Below are 22,902 nucleotides of genomic sequence, written 5' to 3' on the forward strand. Positions count from 1 at the left end.
AGCTACAGCGTAAATACTACAAGGCTAGTTTGACTGAATAATACTACAAGGCTAGTTTGACTGAATTGAGCCTTGGATTAATTTCAATACCCCCAATACCCTTTATAGCTAGAAAGTGTTTAATTATAAAAGTATTACACACAAGTATTCCAGGTACAAAGAGAAATGTCCTCATATCAGAACATTTTTGTGACGTGATTCTTCTAATTTAGAGGCGAAAGAAACGCACACATATTTAGGCGAGGTGCTGGCTAGCGGAGTAGAATACTTGAAAAATTAAAGGAGAGCCGCACACTAGGAGCTCAGATGTAATAATTTAATAACCTCATATCCAACGTTTTGACAGACAAGCTGTCTTCATCAGGGTATCAGCTTGTCTATCGAAACGTTGGATATGAGGTTATTAAATTATTACTTCTGAGCTCCTAGAGTGTGCGGCTCTCCTTTAATTTTTCAAGTGATTCTTCTAATTATCTAGCTTTAAATTACTGTCTATTTGAGTCTTTGATGTAAAACATGTTTTGACATAGTGCAGATGTTTCTTTATCCAGTTGTGAAACTATTTCTTCTCGGCCTCCAGGTGTTTTTCAGGGCAGCCCAGCCAGTACTTGCCAATGGACCTGGGGTAAGGAGGGCTGGCTGGGTCCACTTTCTTGGTCTTCAGATCCACTCTGTAGTATTTATCTGGAAAACAAATACAGAGAATATGTCTGGTGGATTTGAAGTTGTTCTGTGCCCTTAGGGTGTGTGTTTAATGGGAGGTTAAAAAGAAAAAAGCAATAGGACAATAAAGTATCCTTCCTTACCTCCCTTGAAGAAGTAGACGCTCTGCACTGGCTGGCCCTTGTTGACAAACTCCCAGTAGGCCCTCCCCTCAGCATTGTATCTGGAGTCATATTTGTATCCATCTCCTCTCCTGTCCTGGTCATCCCTCCTCCTGTCCTGGTCATCCCTCCTCCTATCCTGGTCATCCCTCCTTCTATCCCTGTCTCTGTCTGCATCCCTGGCATCCGTTCGGCGCATGTCCCACCCTCCAAACATCCCCTCCATAGCCATCCCCCTCTCCGCCAGCTTCCGACCGAGATCCATACCCTTCTCAGCGAATCCTTTCCCCATATCCATCCCCTTCTCTGCGAACGCCTGCCCCATAGCCATTCCCGTCCCGGCACCCCAGTAAGACTGGCGCCTACTTCTGCGGTGGCCCCACTGCTGTTCCCACTGCTGTCCATATTGTTGCCCTTGTTGTCCATATTGTTGTCCATTTTGCTGTCCATTTAACTGATCCTGTTGACCATACTGCCCCCACTGTTGGTCCCATGGCTGGCGCCTCCCGTCGTTGTGGTCCCATAAAGGGGGTAAGGGTGGGAACAGGGGTGGGGCCAGTGGCCTGGGGGTGATGTAGAGTCTCCCTGTCATGACAGCGTCCACTGGGGCCTTGATGCCGATCCAGTCCTTGTTGATGAACCGATGCCCACCATGGTGGTTGGGGACTGGGGGAGAGAGAATGACAGATGAGATGTAGCATTAGATGGTGAGGGCTAGCTTTAAAACTATTCTTGTTTGTTAAGCAACCATTTTCTTAAAGTCAACATTGTGCCATTAATGATTCCTTATATCCTCTTTCTTCACCTCCTCAATACGCATTGGATGAGAAGGTCCACAGGTAAGAGACTTGGATCTTCTTCTCCAATGCGTTTTGAGAAGGAGGAATGGAAAGAGGAAGTGAGGACACAAGAAAAGATAATTGAGAAAGCACCACAGCGTCTTACTGCCTCTGAAGAGCATGTTGAAGAGTTCCTCCCAGTTGTTGTGGTAGATGTCAGTGTAGGCTGTGAACAGAGCAGAGGGAGACCCAGCTGACATCTTGATACACTCCTCATGTGATGGCTGGTGCTTGAACTCATACTGGTAGTACTGGTCACCTGGGAACACAGACAAACAACGGGTCTTTTAACAAAACAGATTATGTGAAAAGAAATACACTGGAAACAGTGAGTTAGTCACTTCATTGTGGCTATATCTTCCATCATTTGAATAAGTTCAGGAGGAGGACTATCATTGAGAGGTATTCTCAAGTTTAAACATAAAAATGAATTTAATCACTTATCAATTAGCAACTGCCTAGTGGATTGTATGTTCTTCATTTAAGATTTGGTGTGACCTTTGAAGAAGTAGACCTTCTCTTTGCCGTGGTGTCCAGGGGCTGCTATGGCGAAGGCTGCGTCCACGTCGTCTGGTATCTTCTCAAAGCCCACGTTGATATCCCTGGGATAGTCCTCCTCCAGCACACCATCATCAAACCGCCAGTACTTGTTACCCTGGTGGAGGATTTGCAATTTGAAAAATCTGTTTGAAATGAATAAATGTATGTTTGGAATGAATAAATGTAATTTATATCAGTGAAGTTGGCAATTTATAACAAATGTATTACATTTATAAAATGTATAATAAATACAGACAGCTAGAGATATAACTTCCATTACCAACCTTCTACCGTCCTACCAACATTTCATCTTTAATCTACGCTCTCTAGCCAGGGTATTCATCCCACCTTGAATATGTATGTCTTGCCCTGGCAGTTGATACGTGTGAAGGCAGCATCTATAGGCCCTCTGATACCCCAGATGTTCTGGATCAGTTTGGGGTAGCCGGGCATCACTGACTTCTCATCCAGCTCAAAGAACCACTCCCCTAGGAAAAGACACAAAACAAACACCTACATAGAGATACAGATAAACAAAACCTCTCCTGGTGTTTTTCTCCCACTCACCGACACGGGGTAAGAACCATGAAGACCCTTACCTCTGAAGGTGACGGGGTAAGACCCATGAAGACCCTTACCTCTGAAGGTGACGGAGTAAGACCCATGAAGACTCTTACCTCTGAAGGTGATGGAGTAAGACCCATGAAGACCCTTACCTCTGAAGGTGACGGGGTAAGACCCATGAAGACCCTTACCTCTGAAGGTGACGGAGTAAGACCCATGAAGACTCTTACCTCTGAAGGTGACGGAGTAAGACCCATGAAGACTCTTACCTCTGAAGGTGACGGAGTAAGACCCATGAAGACTCTTACCTCTGAAGATGACGGAGTAAGACCCATGAAGACCCTTACCTCTGAAGGTGATGGCGTAAGACCCATGAAGACTCTTACCTCTGAAGGTGACGGGGTAAGACCCATGAAGACCCTTACCTCTGAAGGTGACGGAGTAAGACCCATGAAGACTCTTACCTCTGAAGGTGACGGAGTAAGACCCATGAAGACTCTTACCTCTGAAGGTGACGGAGTAAGACCCATGAAGACTCTTACCTCTGAAGATGACGGAGTAAGACCCATGAAGACCCTTACCTCTGAAGGTGACGGAGTAAGACCCATGAAGACTCTTACCTCTGAAGATGATGGCGTAAGACCCATGAAGACTCTTACCTCTGAAGGTGACGGGGTAAGACCCATGAAGACCCTTACCTCTGAAGGTGACGGAGTAAGACCCATGAAGACTCTTACCTCTGAAGGTGACGGAGTAAGACCCATGAAGACTCTTACCTCTGAAGGTGACGGAGTAAGACCCATGAAGACTCTTACCTCTGAAGATGACGGAGTAAGACCCATGAAGACCCTTACCTCTGAAGGTGACGGAGTAAGACCCATGAAGACTCTTACCTCTGAAGATGACGGAGTAAGACCCATGAAGACCCTTACCTCTGAAGGTGACGGGGTAAGACCCATGAAGACCCTTACCTCTGAAGGTGATGGAGTAAGACTCATGAAGACCCTTACCTCTGAAGGTGATGGAGTAAGACCCATGAAGACTCTTACCTCTGAAGGTGACGGAGTAAGACCCATGAAGACCCTTACCTCTGAAGGTGACGGAGTAAGACCCATGAAGACTCTTACCTCTGAAGGTGACGGGGTAAGACCCATGAAGACTCTTACCTTTGAAGGTGACGGGGTAAGACCCATGAAGACCCTTACCTCTGAAGGTGACGGCGTAAGACCCATGAAGACTCTTACCTCTGAAGGCGTAGACAGAGCCGTTCTTGAGCTGCATTAGGGAGTCCCAGGGCCTGCTGCTGCATGGCTGTGCATCTGGGTCTACTACCGGAGCCTTGGTGGTCGTCACCACTTCCTCTGTGGTTGTCTGTGGGACTGATGTTGCCTCGATGGCTATAGCTGTCTCTGGGAGTGGGACTACCACTGGGAACTGGCCTCTATCTGAGCCTCTACCTGCCTGTGTGGCCGACGGTGCCTTGGTGGCTTTAGCTGTCTCTGGGAGTGGGACTACCACTGGGAACTGGCCTCTATCTGAGCCTCTACCTGCCTGTGTGGCCGACGGTGCCTTGGTGGCTTTAGCTGTCTCCGGGAGTGGGACTACCACTGGGAACTGGCCTCTATCTGAGCCTCTACCTGCCTGTGTGGCCGACGGTGCCTTGGTGGCTTTAGCTGTCTCCGGGAGTGGGACTACCACTGGGAACTGGCCTCTATCTGAGCCTCTACCTGCCTGTGTGGCCGACGGTGCCTTGGTGGCTTTAGCTGCCTCCGGGAGTGGGACTACCACTGGGAACTGGCCTCTCTGTGGGTCTCGAGCTGCGCCTCTAGCTGGCTCTGTGACTGGGGTTATCTTTGTGGCAATTTTGGCAGGAGTAGGGGTGGTGTTGGGGGTTCTGAGGCGTGTGGGTTGCCTATGTTGGCCCCCTGAGGAGCTGGATTCCCCGTCTTCAGGTTGGGTCGGGAAGGCGGGCGTTGTAGGGGTAAATGGACCATCATCATCCTCTGCAAATTCAAAGGTGTCCCCACGTGCTGACGGAAACAGAGGTCACATTAAATGAATCACACAATGAATTAATAGCAAATTATTATATGAATGATGAACATATGCAACTCATTACCATGTTAATCAGTGGTGTATTATTCAATATGACCTTTAAAGGTTGTTAAAAGGGAAATCTGTGACTTTTCTAACAGTCAATATACAAACACGCACACACACACGCGCACACACACACACACACACACACACACACACACACACACACACACACACACACACACACACACACACATACACTCTACTTACTTTTCATATGACAGGCAGTCTCGTAGTCCGAGCAGCAGCTCTTGTAGTACCGACACATGGTGTCACACTGGCAATCCTTCTTGGAGTCGAAGCCATTCTCACAGCGGTCCATGCATGACTCTGACACACAAGGACAGCACAGAGAGGTAACTTATAAATGACTATAGAACAGCAAAAATGTTTGGTAATACCTCCACCAACTCCAAATACTGAGTTTCCAAATACTATCTGGAAATTCATGAGTTCTCTTTCACCAGTAACAACTCAGTTTAATTTCAACCAAAACGTCCCCAATACATTTTCAAGTCAACCTAGACTATATATTTTTTAATGGTATACTTACCCTCTGCAGCAAACACAGTAGCTATCCCAGCTAGCAGGAGTATCAGCCCGAGCCTCATGCTGTCTGTCTTTCTGGGTCTCTCTGGGTATGTGACGGAGAGGACCCAGGGGATAGAGAACAGTGTGCTACTAATCAATTACCAATGAAATGCAGTGGCTACCAGTGTCATTCACCTCTGCAGAATGTTTACTTAAACCTTGTTTCAACCTTGTTATCAACCTTGTTTTTGCTGTAGCAATCAGTAAATAAAGAGTTTCATTCAAAAATGCTTTATATCAAATGCTGGTAAGTTAGCTTTCATCGTTTAAAGAACTTGTGAAAGAGATTGTTTTTTATCACTCTCTAATCATGGCATGGGGTTGTTCAATGACGTCTATCCCTTGATGGTTTCATTTCAGAGAGACAAATAAGCATGTTTTTTTGCAAAACGCTATATATCTGCCTCACTCTCAGAGAAATAAGTAGTACTGCTGGTTTTACATAGTCAAAGTAACAAATAACGACATTTGTAATAAAGAACTGTACAAATGATACATTTGTGACATCAATAATTACAAAATGTTTTTACAAAATGAATCAATACAGTAATATGAGATCTGTAACATTTGACATGTTGGTGTATTAATACATCTAGTCACTAGAAAGAGTTGCTTACCAAGAAGACAGTGAATGTTCCTGAGTGGCCGAGTTAACATTTTGATCTAAATCTGCTTGGAAAATTTGAATAATGGGCAAATGTCTCACAATCCAGGTGGGGAAAGCTCTTAGAGTCGTACCCAGAAAGACTCACAGCTGTAATCGCTGCCAAAGGTGCTTCTACAAAGTAATGACTCAGGGGGGTGAATACTTATGTAAATTAGATATGTATGTATTTCATTTTCAATACATTTGCAAAAAAATTTTTTTTTATCCACTTTGTCATTATGGTGTGGAGATGGGTGAGAAAATGTTTCATTTAATCAATTTTAATTGAATGTGCAATAAATCAAAGGGTAAGAATACTTTCTGAAGGCACTGTAGCCTATATAATGAATTAAAAAGTCCAAAGATTGATGTAGAAATCCCAGATTGACCCTTTAAGCAACAGTAAAAGGCCTAATGACTACAATGGACAACATATTGTTATTTGTTTCTGCTGATATAGTAATTGATGTGCACAGTTTTATCTTATTGTAGCTCCATGACAATATATTTAGCACAGCTGATGTGTGTAACACCTTGTGGACTGATTATGCTTCTACCTTGATCCACAAGGGGGCATAGTGGAGACGAGCACCATACTGGCGCTTTGTTGCTGAGCAGAGCTCCGCATGACAGTTGGTCTGTAAATATATCCTGAAGGTAATGGGCGGTCCTAGTTTCAGGATGCTCGAAGATGCTGAGTCAAGGATGTCAAAGAGAGAGGCTATTTTAATAATACGGAAATAAGATATATATTTTTTTGTGGTTTAAAGCATAGCAATAGAGAGTAATGTGAACAGAGAGGAAAAAGGAAAACCGTGAGAGGCATTTTGATGAACAGTGCGTCTTTGTCTGGATTAAATCTCCGTAATGCAAGCGAGATACAGAAGACAACAGAGCTGTTTATATTTCTCCATCCAGCTGGTAAACGTCATTTGTGTAACGGGCTTTTAGAGAAGAAAAAAAATCCCGTCTAGCAGCTTTGTGAACATCCGCAGTGGTGATACATTATTTCATAGTGGATACAGTGAAGGCTTGATAATTTATTTGGAGTCGGGTTATTCTGAGTAGACATAATTTGATCCAAGAAGGCCTCGTGTAAATGATAGGAGAAAACGGAGGACATCCGTGTTTAAATGCAAGCATAGTGTGACTGCTTGGTCATGATAATGCGAGATGAGTAAGTCTTTATCCACTTATTTTCAAAGATGACATCAGTGTGATGATGATGCAATTTACTAAAAGCTGTCACTTTTCATTTAAAGTTTAGGATCCAGTCCAGATGATGGGATTGTAATTTCACCTATTGTGGTTTGTTTATGTATCTAAACAACTCGAATGCAAGACAAACATTGTTTCCCATTCAGTTCTATCCAGCTTAATATGCACACGTTTATTTCTCCTGAGAAATAGACAATTGATCTGTTATTGATCAGGGCCTGCCACAAGTCCTCTGGGCCCTGTCAGAGCTAGTCAGTGGATGCTCTTATCTCTAACCGTTTTCCTCTGGAGACTCTATCGATACCTCTCCATGTTCACCTCTGAAAGACTCACGGTACCGGAATGTGTCAGCCGGATTGGGAACCGGAGGTCGGGCAGCTCTAGCTCATCCTCGGAACCGAAAGTACCACCGGTCTCGCCGGGTGTCTACGGTGCCGACGTTCAGGATGTTTTGGACACCTCGCTCCCAGCCCTGCGCTCCGCTATCAAGACACTGAAGTCAGCCAAAGATACCTCGGATCTAGACGAGACCCGCAGGGCCATAGCAGAGACGTTCCAGTTAGTAGAGGAGGCCTGGGTTCTACCCACTGTGGGCAGGCAGGTCGCAGAGGAGATATGCAACAGGATACGACTGGACGGAGGACTGGAGCTGCTCCTGCGACTCCTCATGACACCTGCTGTGGAGATCACCTATGAGTCTGCCAAACTACTGGAGCAGATACTGGTCTCTGAGAACAGGTGTGTATTCACTACAGGCCTACATGCACTTTTTCTGTTATACAAAATATTGTCTTGGTCCTAACCGTTAGGGCCAGTTTCCAGGACCCACATACAGTAAGTCTTAGTCTTTATAAACTTAGTTGTATACTCGTCTTTTTGTTTACCCTTTCCACTTCTCTCTCTCTTCCTATCCAGAGACTACGTGGCTCGCATGGGTCTGGGGGTGATCCTGAACCTGACGAGGGAGACAGAGGACGCCCAGCTGGCCCGCAGCGTCTCAGGCATCCTGGAGCACATGTTCAAACACACCGAGGAGACGTCCGCCCAGCTCATCGCCAACGGCGCCCTGGATGCCCTGCTCTTCTGGTGCCGCGGTACCGACCCCACCGTCCTTCGCCACTGTGCCGTTGCGCTCGCCAACTGCGCCATGTATGGCGGCCATCGCTGCCAGCGGCTGATGATTGAGAAGCAGGCAGCTGAATGGTTGTTTCCATTGGCGTTCTCCAAAGAGGACGAACTCATCCGCTTCCATGCGTGTTTAGCGGTGGCCGTGCTAGCCAATAACCGGGAGATTGAAAAGGAGGTGGGTCCTGTGTGGCTCAGTTAGTAGAGCATGGAGCTTGTAACGCCAGGGGGGTTGGTTCCATTCCTGCTCGGGCCACCCATATGGAAATATGGATGTGCATAACACTGTAAATCACCTTGGATTAAAGTGTCTGTTAAATGTATTATTATAGGTGGTGAAGTCCGGGACATTGGAGCTGGTGGAGCCCTTTATTGCATCTCTGGACCCTGATGAGTTTGCCCGGAGCTTGCTGGACAGTGCGGACAGCATGCAGGGGAGGACGGCAGCAGACCTACAGCAGCTCCTGCCACTACTGGATGGTGCCAGACTGGAGGGGAAATGTATCGCTGCCTTCTACCTGTGTGTCGAAACCAGCATCAAGTCACGCCAGCGCAACACCAAGGTCAGTATCAGGGAACAAAAGCACAACTGGTTCATCCTTGATGAGCAGTTGATTTGCTGAATTCAGATGTGAGTGCTGGGCTGGAACAAAAGCTTGCACGCTCTCCAAGTTACGACATGGTTGGTAAGCACTATAGTCCAGCGTTTCCCAAACCCTGTTCTCAGGACCCGAAGTGTGCACGTTTTAGTTTTGCCCCTAACACTACACAGCTGATTCATATTATCAAAGCGTGATGATTAGTTGATTAATTAATCAGCTGTGTAGTGCTAGGACAAAAACCAAAACGTGCACCCCTTGGGGTCCCGAGGACTGAGTTTGGGAAACCCTGCTTTAGTGGGTAGTGGATACAGGGATTTCATCCAACAACATTATGGGGCCTAAAACTAATTCTGGTGCCCACTTCCTAACTATATATCAAATCAAATCAAATTGTATTTGTCACATGGTTCGTAAACAACAGGGGTAGTCTAACAGTGAAATGTTTACTTACGGGCCCTTCCCTACAATGTAGAGAGAGAAATATAGAAACATAATAACACAAGGAATAAATACACAATGAGTAACGATAACTTGGCTATATACTCAGGGTACCAATACTGAGTCCTTGTGCAGGGGTACGAGGTAATTGAGTTAGATATGTACATATAGGTAGTGGTAAAGTGACTAGGTAACAGGATAGATAATAAACAGTAGCAGCAGCATATGTAATCAGTCAAAAGAGCAAAAAGGTTCAATGCAGATAGTCCAGGTAGCTATTTGGTTAACTATTTAATAGTCTTATGGCTTGGGGGTAGAAGCTGTTCAGAGTCCTGTTGGTTCCAGACTTGCAGTGCATCGGTTCCACTGGATATCATAAGGTGAATCCACCAATTTGTAAGTCGCTCTGGATAAGAGCGTCTGCTAAATGACTTAAATGTAAATGTAAATGTAGAACAGTCTATGACTTGGATGGATGAAGTCTTTGAATATTTTTAGGGCCTTCCTCTGACCCAAGTGATGTACTGAACCGTACGCACTACCCTCTGTAGCGTCTTGAGGTCGGATGCCAAGCAGTTACCATACCAAGTGGTGATGCAGCCATTCAAGATGCAATGGTGCAGCTGTAGAACCTTTTGAGGATCTGAGGGCCCATGCCACATTTTTTCAGCCTCTTAAAAGGGAAGAGGCGTTGTCGTGCCTTCTTCTTCTGTGTGTGTACCATGTTAATTCCTTAGTGATGTGGACACAAGGAACTTGAAGCTCTCAACCCGCTCCACTACAGCACTGATGATGTGGATGGGGGCGTACTCGGCCCTACGTTTCCTGTAGTCCACAATCAGCTCCTTTGTCTTGCTGACATTTAGGGAGAAGTTGTTGTCCTGGCACCACACTGTCAGGTCACTGAACTCCTCTCTGTAGGTGGTCTCATCGTTGTCGGTGATCAGGCCTACCACTGACGTGTCATCAGAAAACATAATGATGGTGTTGGAGTCGTGCACAGACACGCAGTTATGGGTGAACAGGGAGTACAGGAGGGGACTAAACCCGCATCCCTGTGGGGCCCCCATGTTGCGGGTCAGTGTGGCGGATGTGTTGTTGCCTACTCTCACCACCTGAGGATGCCCTGCCAGGAAGTCCAGGATCCAGTTGCAGAGGGAAGTGTTCAGTCCCAGGGTCCTGAACTGAGTGATAAGCTTGGAGGGCACTATGGTATTGAATGCTGAACTGTAGTCAATGAATAGCATTCTCACATAGGTGTTCCTCTTGTCCAGGTGGGAGAGGGCAGTGTGGAGTGCAATAGAGATACTGTCGTCTGTGGATCTGTTGGGGCGATATGCGAATTGGAGTGGGTCCAGCGTGTCTGGGATGATGGTGTTGATGTGTGCCATCACCAGCCTTTCAAAGCATTTCATGACTACAGATGTGAGTGCTCCGGGCGATAGACATTTAGACAGGTTACCTTGGCGTTCTTGGGTGAAGGGACTACGGTGGTCTGCTTGAAACATGTAGGTATTACAGACTCGGTCAGGGAGAGGTTAAAAATCTCAGTGAAGTATGTGCTCCGAGTACGTGTTCTGTATCCGTCTAGCCCCACGGCCTTGTGATTGTTAACATGTTTAAAGGTCTTACATCGGCTACTGACAGCGAGATCACACAGTCGTCCGGAACTGCTGGTGCTCTCATGCATGGTTCAGTGTTACTTGCTTCGAAGCAAGCATAGAAGGCATTTAGCTCATCTGGTAGGCTAGCGTCACTGGGCAGCTCGCAGCTGCATTTCACTTTGTAATCCGTGATAGTTTGCAAGCCCTGACACATCTGACGAGCTTTAGAGCTGGTGTAGTAGGATTTGGTCTTAGTCCTGTATTGATCCTTTGCCTGTTTGATGGCCCGTCGGAGGTTGTAGCAGGATTTCTTATAAGCGTCTGGATTATTGTCCCGCTCCTTGAAAGCAGTAGCTTTAGCCTGCAGCTCAGTTCAGATGTTGCCTGTAATCCATGTTATTTGATTATGTACGTACGGTCACTATAGAGAAGACGTCGTCGATGCACTTACTAATGAAGCCGGTGACTGATGTGGTAAACTCCTCAATGTTATCGGATGAATTCTGGAACTTTTCCAGTCTGTGCTAATGAAATAGCCCCTTAGTTTAGCTGTTACATTCATTGAGGGAAGAATTAGACCAAGGTGCAGCGTGGTAAGCGTACATCTTTCTTTATTAGACGAACACCGAAACAAAACCAAAATAAATACAAAACGAAAACGTAACGTTCAGTAGGGCATACAGCACAGTACCAAAAACAAGATCCCACAAACTAAGGTGGGAAAAAGGGCTGCCTAAGTATGATCCCCAATCAGAGACAACGACAAACAGCTGCCTCTGATTGGGAACCATACTAGACCAACAAAGAAATAGAAACATAGATTTCCCACCCTAGTCACACCCTGACCTAACCAAATAGAGAATAAAAGGGATCTCTAATGTCAGGGCGTGACATTAGCATCCGCTTCATCGGACCACTTCCGTATTGAGCGCATCACTGGTACTTTGCTTGTAAGCAGGAATCAGGAGGATAGGGTTATGGTGAGATTTGCTAAAGGGAGGGCGAGGTAGCACCTTGTATGTGTTTCTGTGTATGGAATACATGTGATAAAGAGTTTTGTTGCCTGTAGTTGCACAGGTGACATGGTGGTAAAACATTTGGTAAAAAATTGTTAAGTTTCCCTGCATTAAAATCACCGGTCCTACAATATCAATAGACATACAATTGAATGTGTGTGCATTCTTCCTCCTAGATCTTCCAGGAGATAGGTGCGGTGCAGAGCCTGAAAAGGATCGTCATGTACTCCAGCAATGGGACGGCCTGTGCCCTGGCCAAGCGTGCACTAAGGATGATGGGGGAGGAGGTGCCACGACGAATCCTGTCCTCCGTGCCCAACTGGAAGGGTTGTGAGGTGCAGAGATGGCTCCAAGTGATTGGATTCAGCGCTTACACTGAGCGCTTCCAGGTGTGTGTTTCTGTGTCTCAGTGTGTGTGTGTGAGTGTGTGTGTGTGTGTGTGTGTGTGTGTGTGTGTGTGTGTGTGTGTGTGTGTGTGTGTGTGTGTGTGTGTGTGTGTGTGTGTGTGTGTGTGTGTGTGTGTGGTGTGAGAGAAAAAGAGAGATAGAGATAGCGAAAGCGATAGCAAAAGACAAGGTTTGAACAATAACGAATGCGAATGCTCTTCTATAGTCCTTGTAGAGATGTTGAGAAAATAAGGTGAATGTTTGATTTTATATCGATTAGATATGGATACCTACAAGTAACTGTCAAAATAATAGAAACACTTGAGTAAATGAGGGATACAAAGTACATTGAAAGCAGCTTTCACGCAGGTGTGGTTAGGGTCATGTATAAAAATGCTGGGCAGGCCATTATTTTGGCCATTATTTTGTCTACCATGGCTATGCCCCCATAACATGACAATGGCCCCATCTACAGGGCACGAGTGGTCACTGAATGGTTTGATGAGCATGAAAACGATGTAAACCATATGCCATGGCCGTCTCAGTCACCAGATCCCAACCCAATTAAACACTTTTGGGAGATTCTGCTGCAGCGGCGCCTGAGATTGCATTTTCCACCACCATCAACAAAACACCAAATTATGGAATTTCTCATGGAAAAATGGTGTCGCATCCCTCCAATAGAGTTCCAGACACCAGTAGAATCTATGCCAAGGCGTATTGAAGCTGTTCTGGTTTGTGGTGACCCAACGCCTTATTAAGACACTTTTTGTTGGTGTTCCTTTTATTTTGTCAGTTACCCGTATTTCTCCTTAGCCTCTTCCTCACTATATTCACTCAGTCTTTCTCTCTCCTCTCTGTGCCCGTCCTTCAGGAGCTGCAGGTGGATGGCAACCTACTGCTAAACATCACAGACCAGGATCTGAGCACTGACCTGGGTATGACTGCAGGACTCACTCGCAAGAGGTTAGTTCAGTCATCTGTCAAGTTTATGTCAAGCTTATAAAATGTCTGCTACACCAGTCAACTTCAGTGAAATTGAACATTGAAATAAAATCCCTGACTTACCCTGCCCACTCATTTTGTGTTGTCTTCTAGGTTCCTCCGTGACCTGCGCGTGCTGAAGACCTACGCCAACTACTCGACCTGTGACCCCAACAACATGGCTGACTGGCTGGGTGAGGTGGACCCGCGCTTCCGCCAGTACACCTACGGCCTGGTACAGTCTGGAGTGGACCGCAAGAACGTCCTCCACCTCACCGACCAGCAGCTCCAGTCAGACTGTTACGTAGGTGGGTTGTGAACCAAAAGACACATTTACGTTCCCTGCAAGACAATTAAGCAACAAGGCCCGAGGGGGTGTGGTATATTGCCAATATACCACAGCTAAGTGCTGTTCTTAGGCACGATGCAAAGGGGAGCAGTAAAAATAAATGTTTTGTCATACCGGTAGAATGCCACGGCTGTCAGCCAATCAGCATTCACGGCTCGAACCACCCTGTTTATAATGGAGAATAAAGTATTAATTTTCTCCTTCTAGAGAACGGCATCCACCGCGCCAAGATCCTGGCAGCCACCCGTAGGCCGATAAAGCCGTGTCTGACCGATGCCCAACCCCCTGGACCGGATGTGTTTATTAGCTACCGCAGGACCACCGGTTCCCAGCTCGCCAGGTATGGAGAGAGGGAGAGGGAGAGCGGGAAAGCTAGGGAGAGGGAAAGCTAGGGAGCTTTGGAAGACAAACAACTTAATCATGTTTGTTAGGATTATCTGGAGTCTAAGATCTGTAGATCGTCAATCGTTACTTTCTCCCCACCTTTTTCTCTATCTCCCTCTCTCCACTCCCTCTCTCTCCCCTCCCCTCTCTCTCTCCCCCCAGTCTGTTGAAGGTCCACCTTCAGGTCAGAGGTTTCAGTGTGTTCATTGACGTGGAGAAGCTGGAAGCAGGGAAGTTTGCTGACAAGCTGATCCAGAGCGTCCAGCGTGCACGGAACTTCGTCCTGGTGCTGTCTGCCAACGCCCTCGACAAGTGCATGGGCGACACTGGCATGAAGGACTGGGTACACAAGGTCAGACATAGACAGATCTACACATAGATGTGTGCTGCATAGAGAACAATATAGATCCAATAGTATACAGCTGCAGCTACCTGTATAGATGTTAAAATCAAATTGTATTTGTCACATGCTTCGAAAACAACAGGTGTAGACAAACAGTGAAATGCTTACTTACTTTCCAACAATGCAGAGAAAAATATATAGAAAAAAGAATAACACAGAATAAATCCACAATGAGTAAAGATAACTTGGCTATATACACAGGGTACCAGTACCGAATCCTTGTGCAGGGGTACGAGGTAATTGAGTTAGATATGTACATATAGGTAGGGCTAAAGTGACTAGGCAACAGGACGGATAATAAAAAGTAGCAGCAGTGTATGTGACGAGGGCCCACGTGTTGAGGGTTAGCGTGGCGGATGTGTTGTTGCCTACCCTCACCGCATGGGGGCGGCCCGTCAGGAAGTCCAGGATTGAGAACAGATGAAGGAGTTCAGTCCCAGGGTCCTGAGCTTGGTGATGAGCTTGGAGGGCCCTATAGTGTTGAACGCTGAGTTGTAGTCGATGAACAGCATTCTCACATACAGTTGAAGTCGGAAGTTTACATACTTTTAGGTTTGAGTCATTAAAACTCGTTTTTCAACCACTCCACAAATTTCTTTTTAACAAACTATAGTTTTGGCGAGTCGGTTAGGACATCTACTTTGTGCATGACACAATACATTTTTCCAACAATTGTTTACTGACAGATTATTTCACTTATAATTCACTGTATCACAATTCCAGTGGGTCAGAAGTTTACATACACTAAGTTGATTGTGCCTTTAAACATCTTGGAAAATTCCAGAAAATGATGTCATGGCTTTAGAAGCTTCTGATAGGCCAATTGACAGAATTTTTGTCAATTGGAGGTATACCTGTGGATGTATTTCAAGGCCTACCATCAAACTCAGTCCCTCTTTGCTTGATCATGGGAAAATCAAAAGAAATCAGCCAAGACCTCAGCAGAAAAATATTAGACCTCCACAGGTCTGGTTCATCCTTGGGAGCAATTTCCAAACACCTGAAGGTACCATGTTCATCTGTAGAAACAATAGTACGCAAGTATAAACACCATGAGACCACGCAGCCGTCATACCGCTCAGGAAGGAGACGCGTTCTGTCTCCTAGAGATGAACGTACTTTGATGCTAAAAGTGCAAATCAATCCCAGAACAACAGCAAAGGACCTTGTGAAGATGCTGGAGGAAACAGATACAAAAGTATCTATATCCACAGTAAAACGAGTCCTGTATTGACATAACCTTAAAGGCCGCTCAGCAAGGATGAAGCCACTGCTCCAAAACCGCCCCAAAAAAGCCAGACTACAGTTTGCAACTGCCCATGGGGACAAAGATCGTACTTTTTGAAGAAATGTCCTCTGGTCTGATGAAACAAAAATAGAACTGTTTGGCCATAATGACCATCGTTATGTTTGGAAGAAAAAGGGGGCGGCTTGCAAGCCGAAGAACATGTTGTGGGGGTGCTTTGCTGCAGGAGGGACTGGTGCACTTCACAAAATAGATGGCTTCATGAGAAATGAAAATTATGTGGATATATTGAAGCAACATCTCAAGACATCAGCCAGGAAGTTAAAGCTTGGTCGCAAATGGGTCTTCCAAATGGACAATGACCCCAAGCATACTTCCAAAGTTGTGACAAAATGGCTTAAGGACAGCAAAGTCAAGATATTGGAGTGGCCATCACAAAGCCCTGACCTCAATCCCATAGAAAATTTGTGGGCAGAACTGAAAAAGCGTGTGCGAACAAGGACGCCTACAAACCTGACTCAGTTACACCAGCTCTGTCAGGAGGAATGGGCCAAAATTCATCCAACTTATTGTGGGAAGCTTGTGGAAGGCTACCCAAAACGTTTGACCGAAGTTAAACAATTTCAAGGCAATGCTACCAAATACTAATTGAGTGTATGTAAACTTCTAACCCACTGGGAATGTGATGAAAGAAATAAAAGCTGAAATAAATCATTATCTCTACTATTATTCTGACATTTCACATTCTCAAAATAAAATGGTGATCCTAACTGACCTAAGACAGGGAATTTTTACTAGGATTAAATGTCAGGAATTGTGAAAAACTGAGTTTAAATGTATTTGGCTAAGGTGTATGTAAACTTCCGACTTCAACTGTAGATCCTATAGTATCTAGATGGAATTACAATTATTTTCTATGTGTATAATCCAGTCACCCTGGCCTTTACATGTCTAGATGTTCCATCTATATGTTGGTGATATACAATATTAGACATAGAGAGGTCCCCTCCATACAGAACAATGTTACAGTTGAGAGATTATTTTTCCCATATACCCCTGTCCATTACAAGTGTAGACATTCCATGTCTGCGGGGGCATTCTGTGTCTGTCCGTGATTTAACGTACCTCTCGTAAATCCTGCAGGAGATTGTCACAGCTCTGGCTGGAAAGAAGAACATTGTCCCTGTAACTGATAACTTCCTGTGGCCTGACCCAAACACTCTTCCCGAGGACATGAAAACTATCCTAAACTTCAATGGCATCAAGTGAGTCACAGAGAGAGATACAGTACCGCAGAATCTGTTTGAGAATGATTGGCAGTTTGGACATTTATCTGAAGTGTACTTATTAGGAATCAAATCTATCTTTCATTTTCATTCTCCATCACTTTCTCTTTCCATCTCTCTTCACCCCTCTCTCTCTTTCTCCCTCTCTTTCTCCTTCCCTCTCTCTTCCTCTGACTCTCCCTCCCTTCCTCTCTCTCTCTGGATACAGGTGGTCCCATGAGTACCAGGAGGCCACCATTGAGAAGATCCTACGTTTCCTCATGGGCAACCCCAGCCAAGACCTGACCGACAGCCCCAATACAGACTGCCCCAAGGAGCCTCAAGGACCACAGAAGAAATAGAGGCCTCTGATTGGAGGTCCTCTGGTCTGTGATGATGTAAAATGGTGACCAATAGTGATCAGTAATCAATAATACCAAACAGAGTGTGCTCTGAGCTCTGGTTGGTCAGGTCTAACCCTGTGCATGTGAAGACATGTTTAATAGGCTGTATTTAGATCATATGCTAATGAGATGGCTTTGCTACTAGCCGCTGATCCAGATGTAAAGTTAATGAAATTATAGTCCATAGCGTAAATACTAAATGTAATTTGGGGTTTCAGTACTTCTAAATACCATGTACTACTCCCTTAAATTGCAGGGCCACATTCATAAGCTGTTATTGGCGTGGTCAGGGATATTTTGTGTCTCTCAGGAAATAACTAGTGTGATAAATCAGCTATCGCTGGCACCGAGCATAACACATAATAACAATCTGGAGTATCTCTGTTGCCTCTAAATAGCACTACACTCTCATTGTTTTAAATAGGCCCATACTTTCTAAGACAAAACAATATCCTGGATTTTAATAATGATCCAGTGTAAACTATATAGCTTATGGGAAATACTATATCTCTTTTTTTCCCATGGTGCTTATACATTAAACCCTGTATGCTCATTGGTGGTCAACTGTTGCCCGTATTTGATATGTCTCTTTACGATAGTGTAACCTAGGTGATGGCAAACAGCCTAATCCAACAGAGATGATGTACGATCTCTATATGTAACAGTGATTTGGAATCCTGCTCTCGTGATGAGGTAGCCCTGCCTGTGACTTGTAGCCAGTGTCACCCTCTGCCCAAGGGGGAATTAGTTTAATGGTTAAGATGTTAGTTTCCCGACCAGGAGAGAGGGGTACTGATCCCACCAGCTACATATACTCATTACAAACTTGCGCTCATGTGCTTAGCAACAACCAGAAGTTCACAAAGAACTCTCTCTCAACCAAGCTTAAGGCAATGAAAAATACCATTATCAAAGCATCTTGCTGATGTGAAAACAGATAGATGCTCTCACTCTCTGTTCAGAAAGATACAATTCGTTTACAAAACCAATATCTACACTAACCCTTAAGGCTGAAGCTACTCCATGGAAAAGGTTCCATCATCTTCCTGTCAGAAAGTCTTGTAGTATACAGTCACAACATGCTGCGTTACTTTGTTCGGCTAAACCGCTGTATCTACAATACTGATTTGTGGTTTGGTTCCTTCATAACGCTAAGAGATTCTGTCATTGATTTGGCTGCTTGACAGTTAGCCTTAGTTCACTTGCTTGTATCTATTGGATAGAAGCAGTTCAGTAGATAAATGTTATCACATTGAGGGCAGAGCTAAATAATGTATACTTGGCTCACATTGAGGATCCTTCTTAGACATGTACCAGCATGCACCACCCCTGTCTAAATCACCTACAGTCTTACTATACTATTATCTGTGACAAGATAAAGATTCTAGAAACATCCAACCAAAACAATCATTCAGTGTCTGATTATCAGTTTAGATATTACGTAAGTGTTGCAAAATGACCGCAGAAGTCATGAAATCACCAGGTTATTGTATTTACAATTAAATGAAGTGGAATGGTAAAACATTATTTTAAACATGGAATTCTTAGGTTCAGTGACATGTTTGTTTTGTAGATTCATATCTGTTAATGATGTAGATACTGTATGTACCCACACCTGTGCTAAATGGTGTGCAGGAAGGCAAACACAAAATGTCACCTCAGTCTAAAGCTACAGTATTTGCTCTCAGCACTACTAGCTATATCTTGTCACTGTTTTGATGGCTCTTCTGGGCTATTTCCCCTGTTGCCTTAATATATGTGTTGCTCTCAATACAGGTATGTTGATGAAATACTGTATACATGGACATGTTCTTGTTTACTTCTTTTATTGAAGATTTAGGCAGTGTTGTCATTTAACAATACAGTGACGCAATAAAAACTACTAACCTGAGGATAAAGTACGTCTGTGATTCTTTCTGTGCAACACTGTTATAATGCCTTATTATAATTGACATATTCTTAGCAGCTAATAGATGCAATTGTTTTATGAAAGTGCAGACTAAATCAGTAAGGCATGAGGCAGAAGGCCCATAGTTGTGAAACGCTCATGATAAAACACAAACTTTTGTGTCTTGCTTTATTGTAGAGTTTTATATGTTCCACATCTGAATCTACAAGGTGCTATGAATGTTTTATAAGGCAATAACATTTCATCAGAAGCCAATTAAAGTTAAGTGTTACCAAGTATATCATCTGCATGATTTAATCATTCATTCGTTCCCTTTTTAAATATGATAAATATCATTCACTGTATCTAACAATCCGTTATACTGTACGGTGCAGACAAAATCAATTCACAATATTTTCTCACATAAACTCAGAAAAAAAAGAAACGTCCTCTCACTGTCAACTGCGTTTATTTTCAGCAAACTTAACGTGTAAATATTTGTATGAACATAACAAGATTCAACAACTGACACATAAACTGAACAAGTTCCACAGACATGTGACTAACAGAAATTGAATAATGTGTCCCTGAACAAAGGGGGGGGGTCAAAATCAAAAGTAACAGTCAGTATCTGGTGTGGCCACCAGCTGCATTAAGTACTGCAGTGCATCTCCTCCTCATGGACTGCACCAGATTTGCCAGTTCTTGCTGTGAGATGTTACCCCACTCTTCCACCAAGGCACCTGCAAGTTCCCGGACATTTCTGGGGGGAATGGCCCTAGCCCTCACCCTCCAATCCAACAGGTCCCAGACGCGCTCAATGGGTTTGAGACCCGGGCTCTTCGCTGGCCATGGAAGAACACTGACATTCCTGTCTTGCAGGAAATCATGAAAAAACGTTGTTGCCGGGGATGTCTGGTGAGGACCTGCCTTGCAACAGGCCTACAAGCCCTCAGTCCAGTATCTCTCAGCCTATTGCGGACAGTCTGAGCACTGATGGAGGGATTGTGCGTTCCTGGTGTAACTCGGGCAGTTGTTGTTGCCATCCTGTACCTGTCCCGCAGGTGTGATGTTCGGATGTACCGATCCTGTGCAGGTGTTGTTACACGTGGTCTGCCACTGCGAGGACGATCAGCTGTCCGTCCTGTCTCCCTGTAGCGCTGTCTTAGGCGTCTCACAGTACAGACATTGCAATTTATTGCCCTGGCCACATCTGCAGTCCTCATGCCTCCTTGCAGCATGTTCTCGCAGATGAGCAGGGACCCTGGGCATTTTTCTTTTGGTGTTTTTCAGAGTCAATGGAAAAGCCTCTAGTGTCCTAAGTTTACATAACTGTGACCTTAATTGCTTACCGTCTGTAAGCTGTTAGTGTCTTAACGACCGTTCCACAGTGCATGTTCATTAATTGTTTATGGTTCATTGAACAAGCATGGGAAACAGTGTTTAAACCCTTTACAATGAAGGCCTGTGAAGTTATTTGAATTTTTATGAATTATCTTTGATAGACAGGGTCCTGAAAAAGGGATGTTTCTTTTTTTGCTGAGTTTACATTTACATTTTAGTCATTTAGCAGAAACTTTAATCCAAAGAAACTTCCAGTCAGTGCATTGAAAAAATTGGTTACATGATTTGGGGTGGCAGGTAGTCTAGTGGTTAGAGCGTTGGGCCAGTAACCGATCGGTTGCTAGAGCATATCCCAGAGCTGACAAGGTAAAAATCTGTCATTCTTCCCCTAATCAAGGCAGTTAACCCACTGTTCCTAGGCCGTCATTGTAAATAAGAATTTGTTCTTAACTGACTTGCCTAGTTAAATAAAAATACTTGTATAGGAAGCCAGTAGGCCTATCATTGGCCTTCCTTCCCCCTAACAGCCAATCAAAAGAAATCATCACAAATACTGAGTGACAGTAATGCTTCAACCCTTCCCATGGCCTCAAACTCTCAGTTCCGTTGCACCATTTAAATGTGTTATAAGAGATCTGGTTGCCCCTCTGTGCTACTGAGGGTTGAACCCAGGTCAGTGTGTGTGGTGTGTGTGTTTGCTGAGGCCTCATGTTCAGGGGTTATCATGTGTTGCTATGTGGGAACACTTTAGGGAGCAGGGAGTTTAGACTAAGCCATCAATTGACAGACACAGACAGACACACACACACACAGAGACTTCTCTGTGTATGTGTATTGTATGGAGGGGTGACAGGGTTGCTGTGTGAGGCCACTTAAGGGGTTAGACTGGGCTATCTGTTGAATGGAGGGATGACAGTAAACTGTAAGCAGTGTAACTCAGTACTCCCTGACTGCTGCTAGAAGCCGATCAGTCTCGTTTTGTTAAGAGATACTAATGGTTGAGTCTGGACAAGTTGGGCTAAAGCCAATCTATCTGCTGCTCGTATGTTAGGGTGACATCGAGATCCACTGTTATTGAATTTCATATTTTCTGAGTCATGTATTTTCTGCCTACCCTTGGATTGTTTGATATAGTAGTGTGGGTATTACAGTTTTTTACAATCACTTTGGCACTCATTTCAGAACCTTGGTCATTTTTCAAAACTCTAGACACAAAACTCAAAACGGTCATCACTTGTAACACAGGCTGTCCAATGTTCAAAACATTGCATTGTGCATTCATATCTTTACAGAAACCTTGCACTTGCAGAATCCTTGGTTCAAATAACTCGTTTTTTCAATTGCTAACAAGCATCCGTCAATACTGAAGCCACTTTTTCAAAACTCTTCACAGTCTGCATTACCAACATGCATCTTGGCCAAACAGTTCATCTTACCTCCAAAACTCACTCAAACCACCAAAACACTTCATACATGTCTCAAAATAAGCTCGTTCGACCACAACACTGGCAACAATTGTCACTCAGAAAGCATACGCTGTCACTCAGAAAGCATACGCTGTCACTCAGAATACACTGACCTAAAAATCACTAACATTACATACATTAACTTCTCTTTGAAGTTTGAATGATTTTTTACATAAATCAGTATTTAATTATTGAATAAGAATAACACCTTTTCACTTTATTGACTGTACTAAAGTTTATGTAACAAGAATTAATCAGAAATGCAGCAATTTGCTTAAATAGCCTTTATTTTTTCTATATCTTTGCATATAGTCATTTACTTGTGAAAAATAAAAAGTTGAAACAAAAACAAATTCCTGAAAAAACTATAACATAGTAGTATAATAGTATAATCACTTGTACTGGGCGGCAGGTAGCCTAGTGGTTAGAGGCAGGTAGCCTAGTGGTTAGAGGCAGGTAGCCTAGTGGTTAGAGGCAGGTAGCCTAATGGTTAGAGGCAGGTAGCCTAGTGGTTAGAGGCAGGTAGCCTAATGGTTAGAGGCAGGTAGCCTAGTGGTTAGAGGCAGGTAGCCTAGTGGTTAGAGGCAGGTAGCCTAGTGGTTAGAGGCAGGTAGCCTAGTGGTTAGAGGCAGGTAGCCTAATGGTTAGAGGCAGGTAGCCTAGTGGTTAGAGGCAGGTA

At 44.5% G+C, this 22,902-nt stretch overlaps 2 protein-coding genes across 2 annotated transcripts; one reads left to right on the forward strand and one right to left on the reverse strand.

Annotated features, from left to right (window-relative positions):
- Positions 1 to 101: 101 nt before the first annotated feature.
- Positions 102 to 5,574, reverse strand: LOC106581031 (vitronectin). The gene is made up of 8 exons (XM_014162700.3): positions 5,418 to 5,574; positions 5,075 to 5,194; positions 4,012 to 4,797; positions 2,552 to 2,691; positions 2,162 to 2,318; positions 1,770 to 1,922; positions 807 to 1,490; positions 102 to 684 (listed from the first exon to the last, which is right to left on the reverse strand). The coding sequence occupies exons 1-8, from the start codon at positions 5,473 to 5,475 to the stop codon at positions 560 to 562; spliced, it is 2,223 nt and encodes a 740-aa protein (XP_014018175.2). The 5' UTR covers positions 5,476 to 5,574; the 3' UTR covers positions 102 to 559.
- Positions 5,575 to 5,694: 120 nt separating this feature from the next.
- LOC106581032 (NAD(+) hydrolase SARM1) lies at positions 5,695 to 19,423 on the forward strand. The gene is made up of 10 exons (XM_014162702.3): positions 5,695 to 8,057; positions 8,235 to 8,622; positions 8,777 to 9,007; positions 12,281 to 12,493; positions 13,365 to 13,456; positions 13,589 to 13,782; positions 14,031 to 14,163; positions 14,370 to 14,559; positions 17,000 to 17,121; positions 17,351 to 19,423. The coding sequence occupies exons 1-10, from the start codon at positions 7,579 to 7,581 to the stop codon at positions 17,481 to 17,483; spliced, it is 2,175 nt and encodes a 724-aa protein (XP_014018177.1). The 5' UTR covers positions 5,695 to 7,578; the 3' UTR covers positions 17,484 to 19,423.
- Positions 19,424 to 22,902: the final 3,479 nt, after the last annotated feature.

The sequence above is a fragment of the Salmo salar genome, chromosome 20 (genome assembly GCF_965601325.2).
Source record: "Salmo salar chromosome 20, fSalSal1, whole genome shotgun sequence".
NCBI lineage: Eukaryota > Metazoa > Chordata > Actinopteri > Salmoniformes > Salmonidae > Salmo > Salmo salar.

Excerpts from the sequence above, each read along its gene's own strand:
- LOC106581032 (XM_014162702.3), top strand. The coding sequence starts at position 7,579 with ATGCTCTTATCTCTAACCGTTTTCCTCTGGAGACTCTATCGATACCTC. Across the intron at positions 8,058-8,234 it reads ATACTGGTCTCTGAGAACAG|AGACTACGTGGCTCGCATGG; the intron begins GTGTGTATTCAC and ends CTTCCTATCCAG. Across the intron at positions 9,008-12,280 it reads CACGCCAGCGCAACACCAAG|ATCTTCCAGGAGATAGGTGC; the intron begins GTCAGTATCAGG and ends TCTTCCTCCTAG.
- LOC106581031 (XM_014162700.3), bottom strand. The coding sequence starts at position 5,475 with ATGAGGCTCGGGCTGATACTCCTGCTAGCTGGGATAGCTACTGTGTTT. Across the intron at positions 5,195-5,417 it reads TACTGTGTTTGCTGCAGAGG|AGTCATGCATGGACCGCTGT; the intron begins GTAAGTATACCA and ends CTTGTGTGTCAG. Across the intron at positions 4,798-5,074 it reads GACTGCCTGTCATATGAAAA|CACGTGGGGACACCTTTGAA; the intron begins GTAAGTAGAGTG and ends TGTTTCCGTCAG.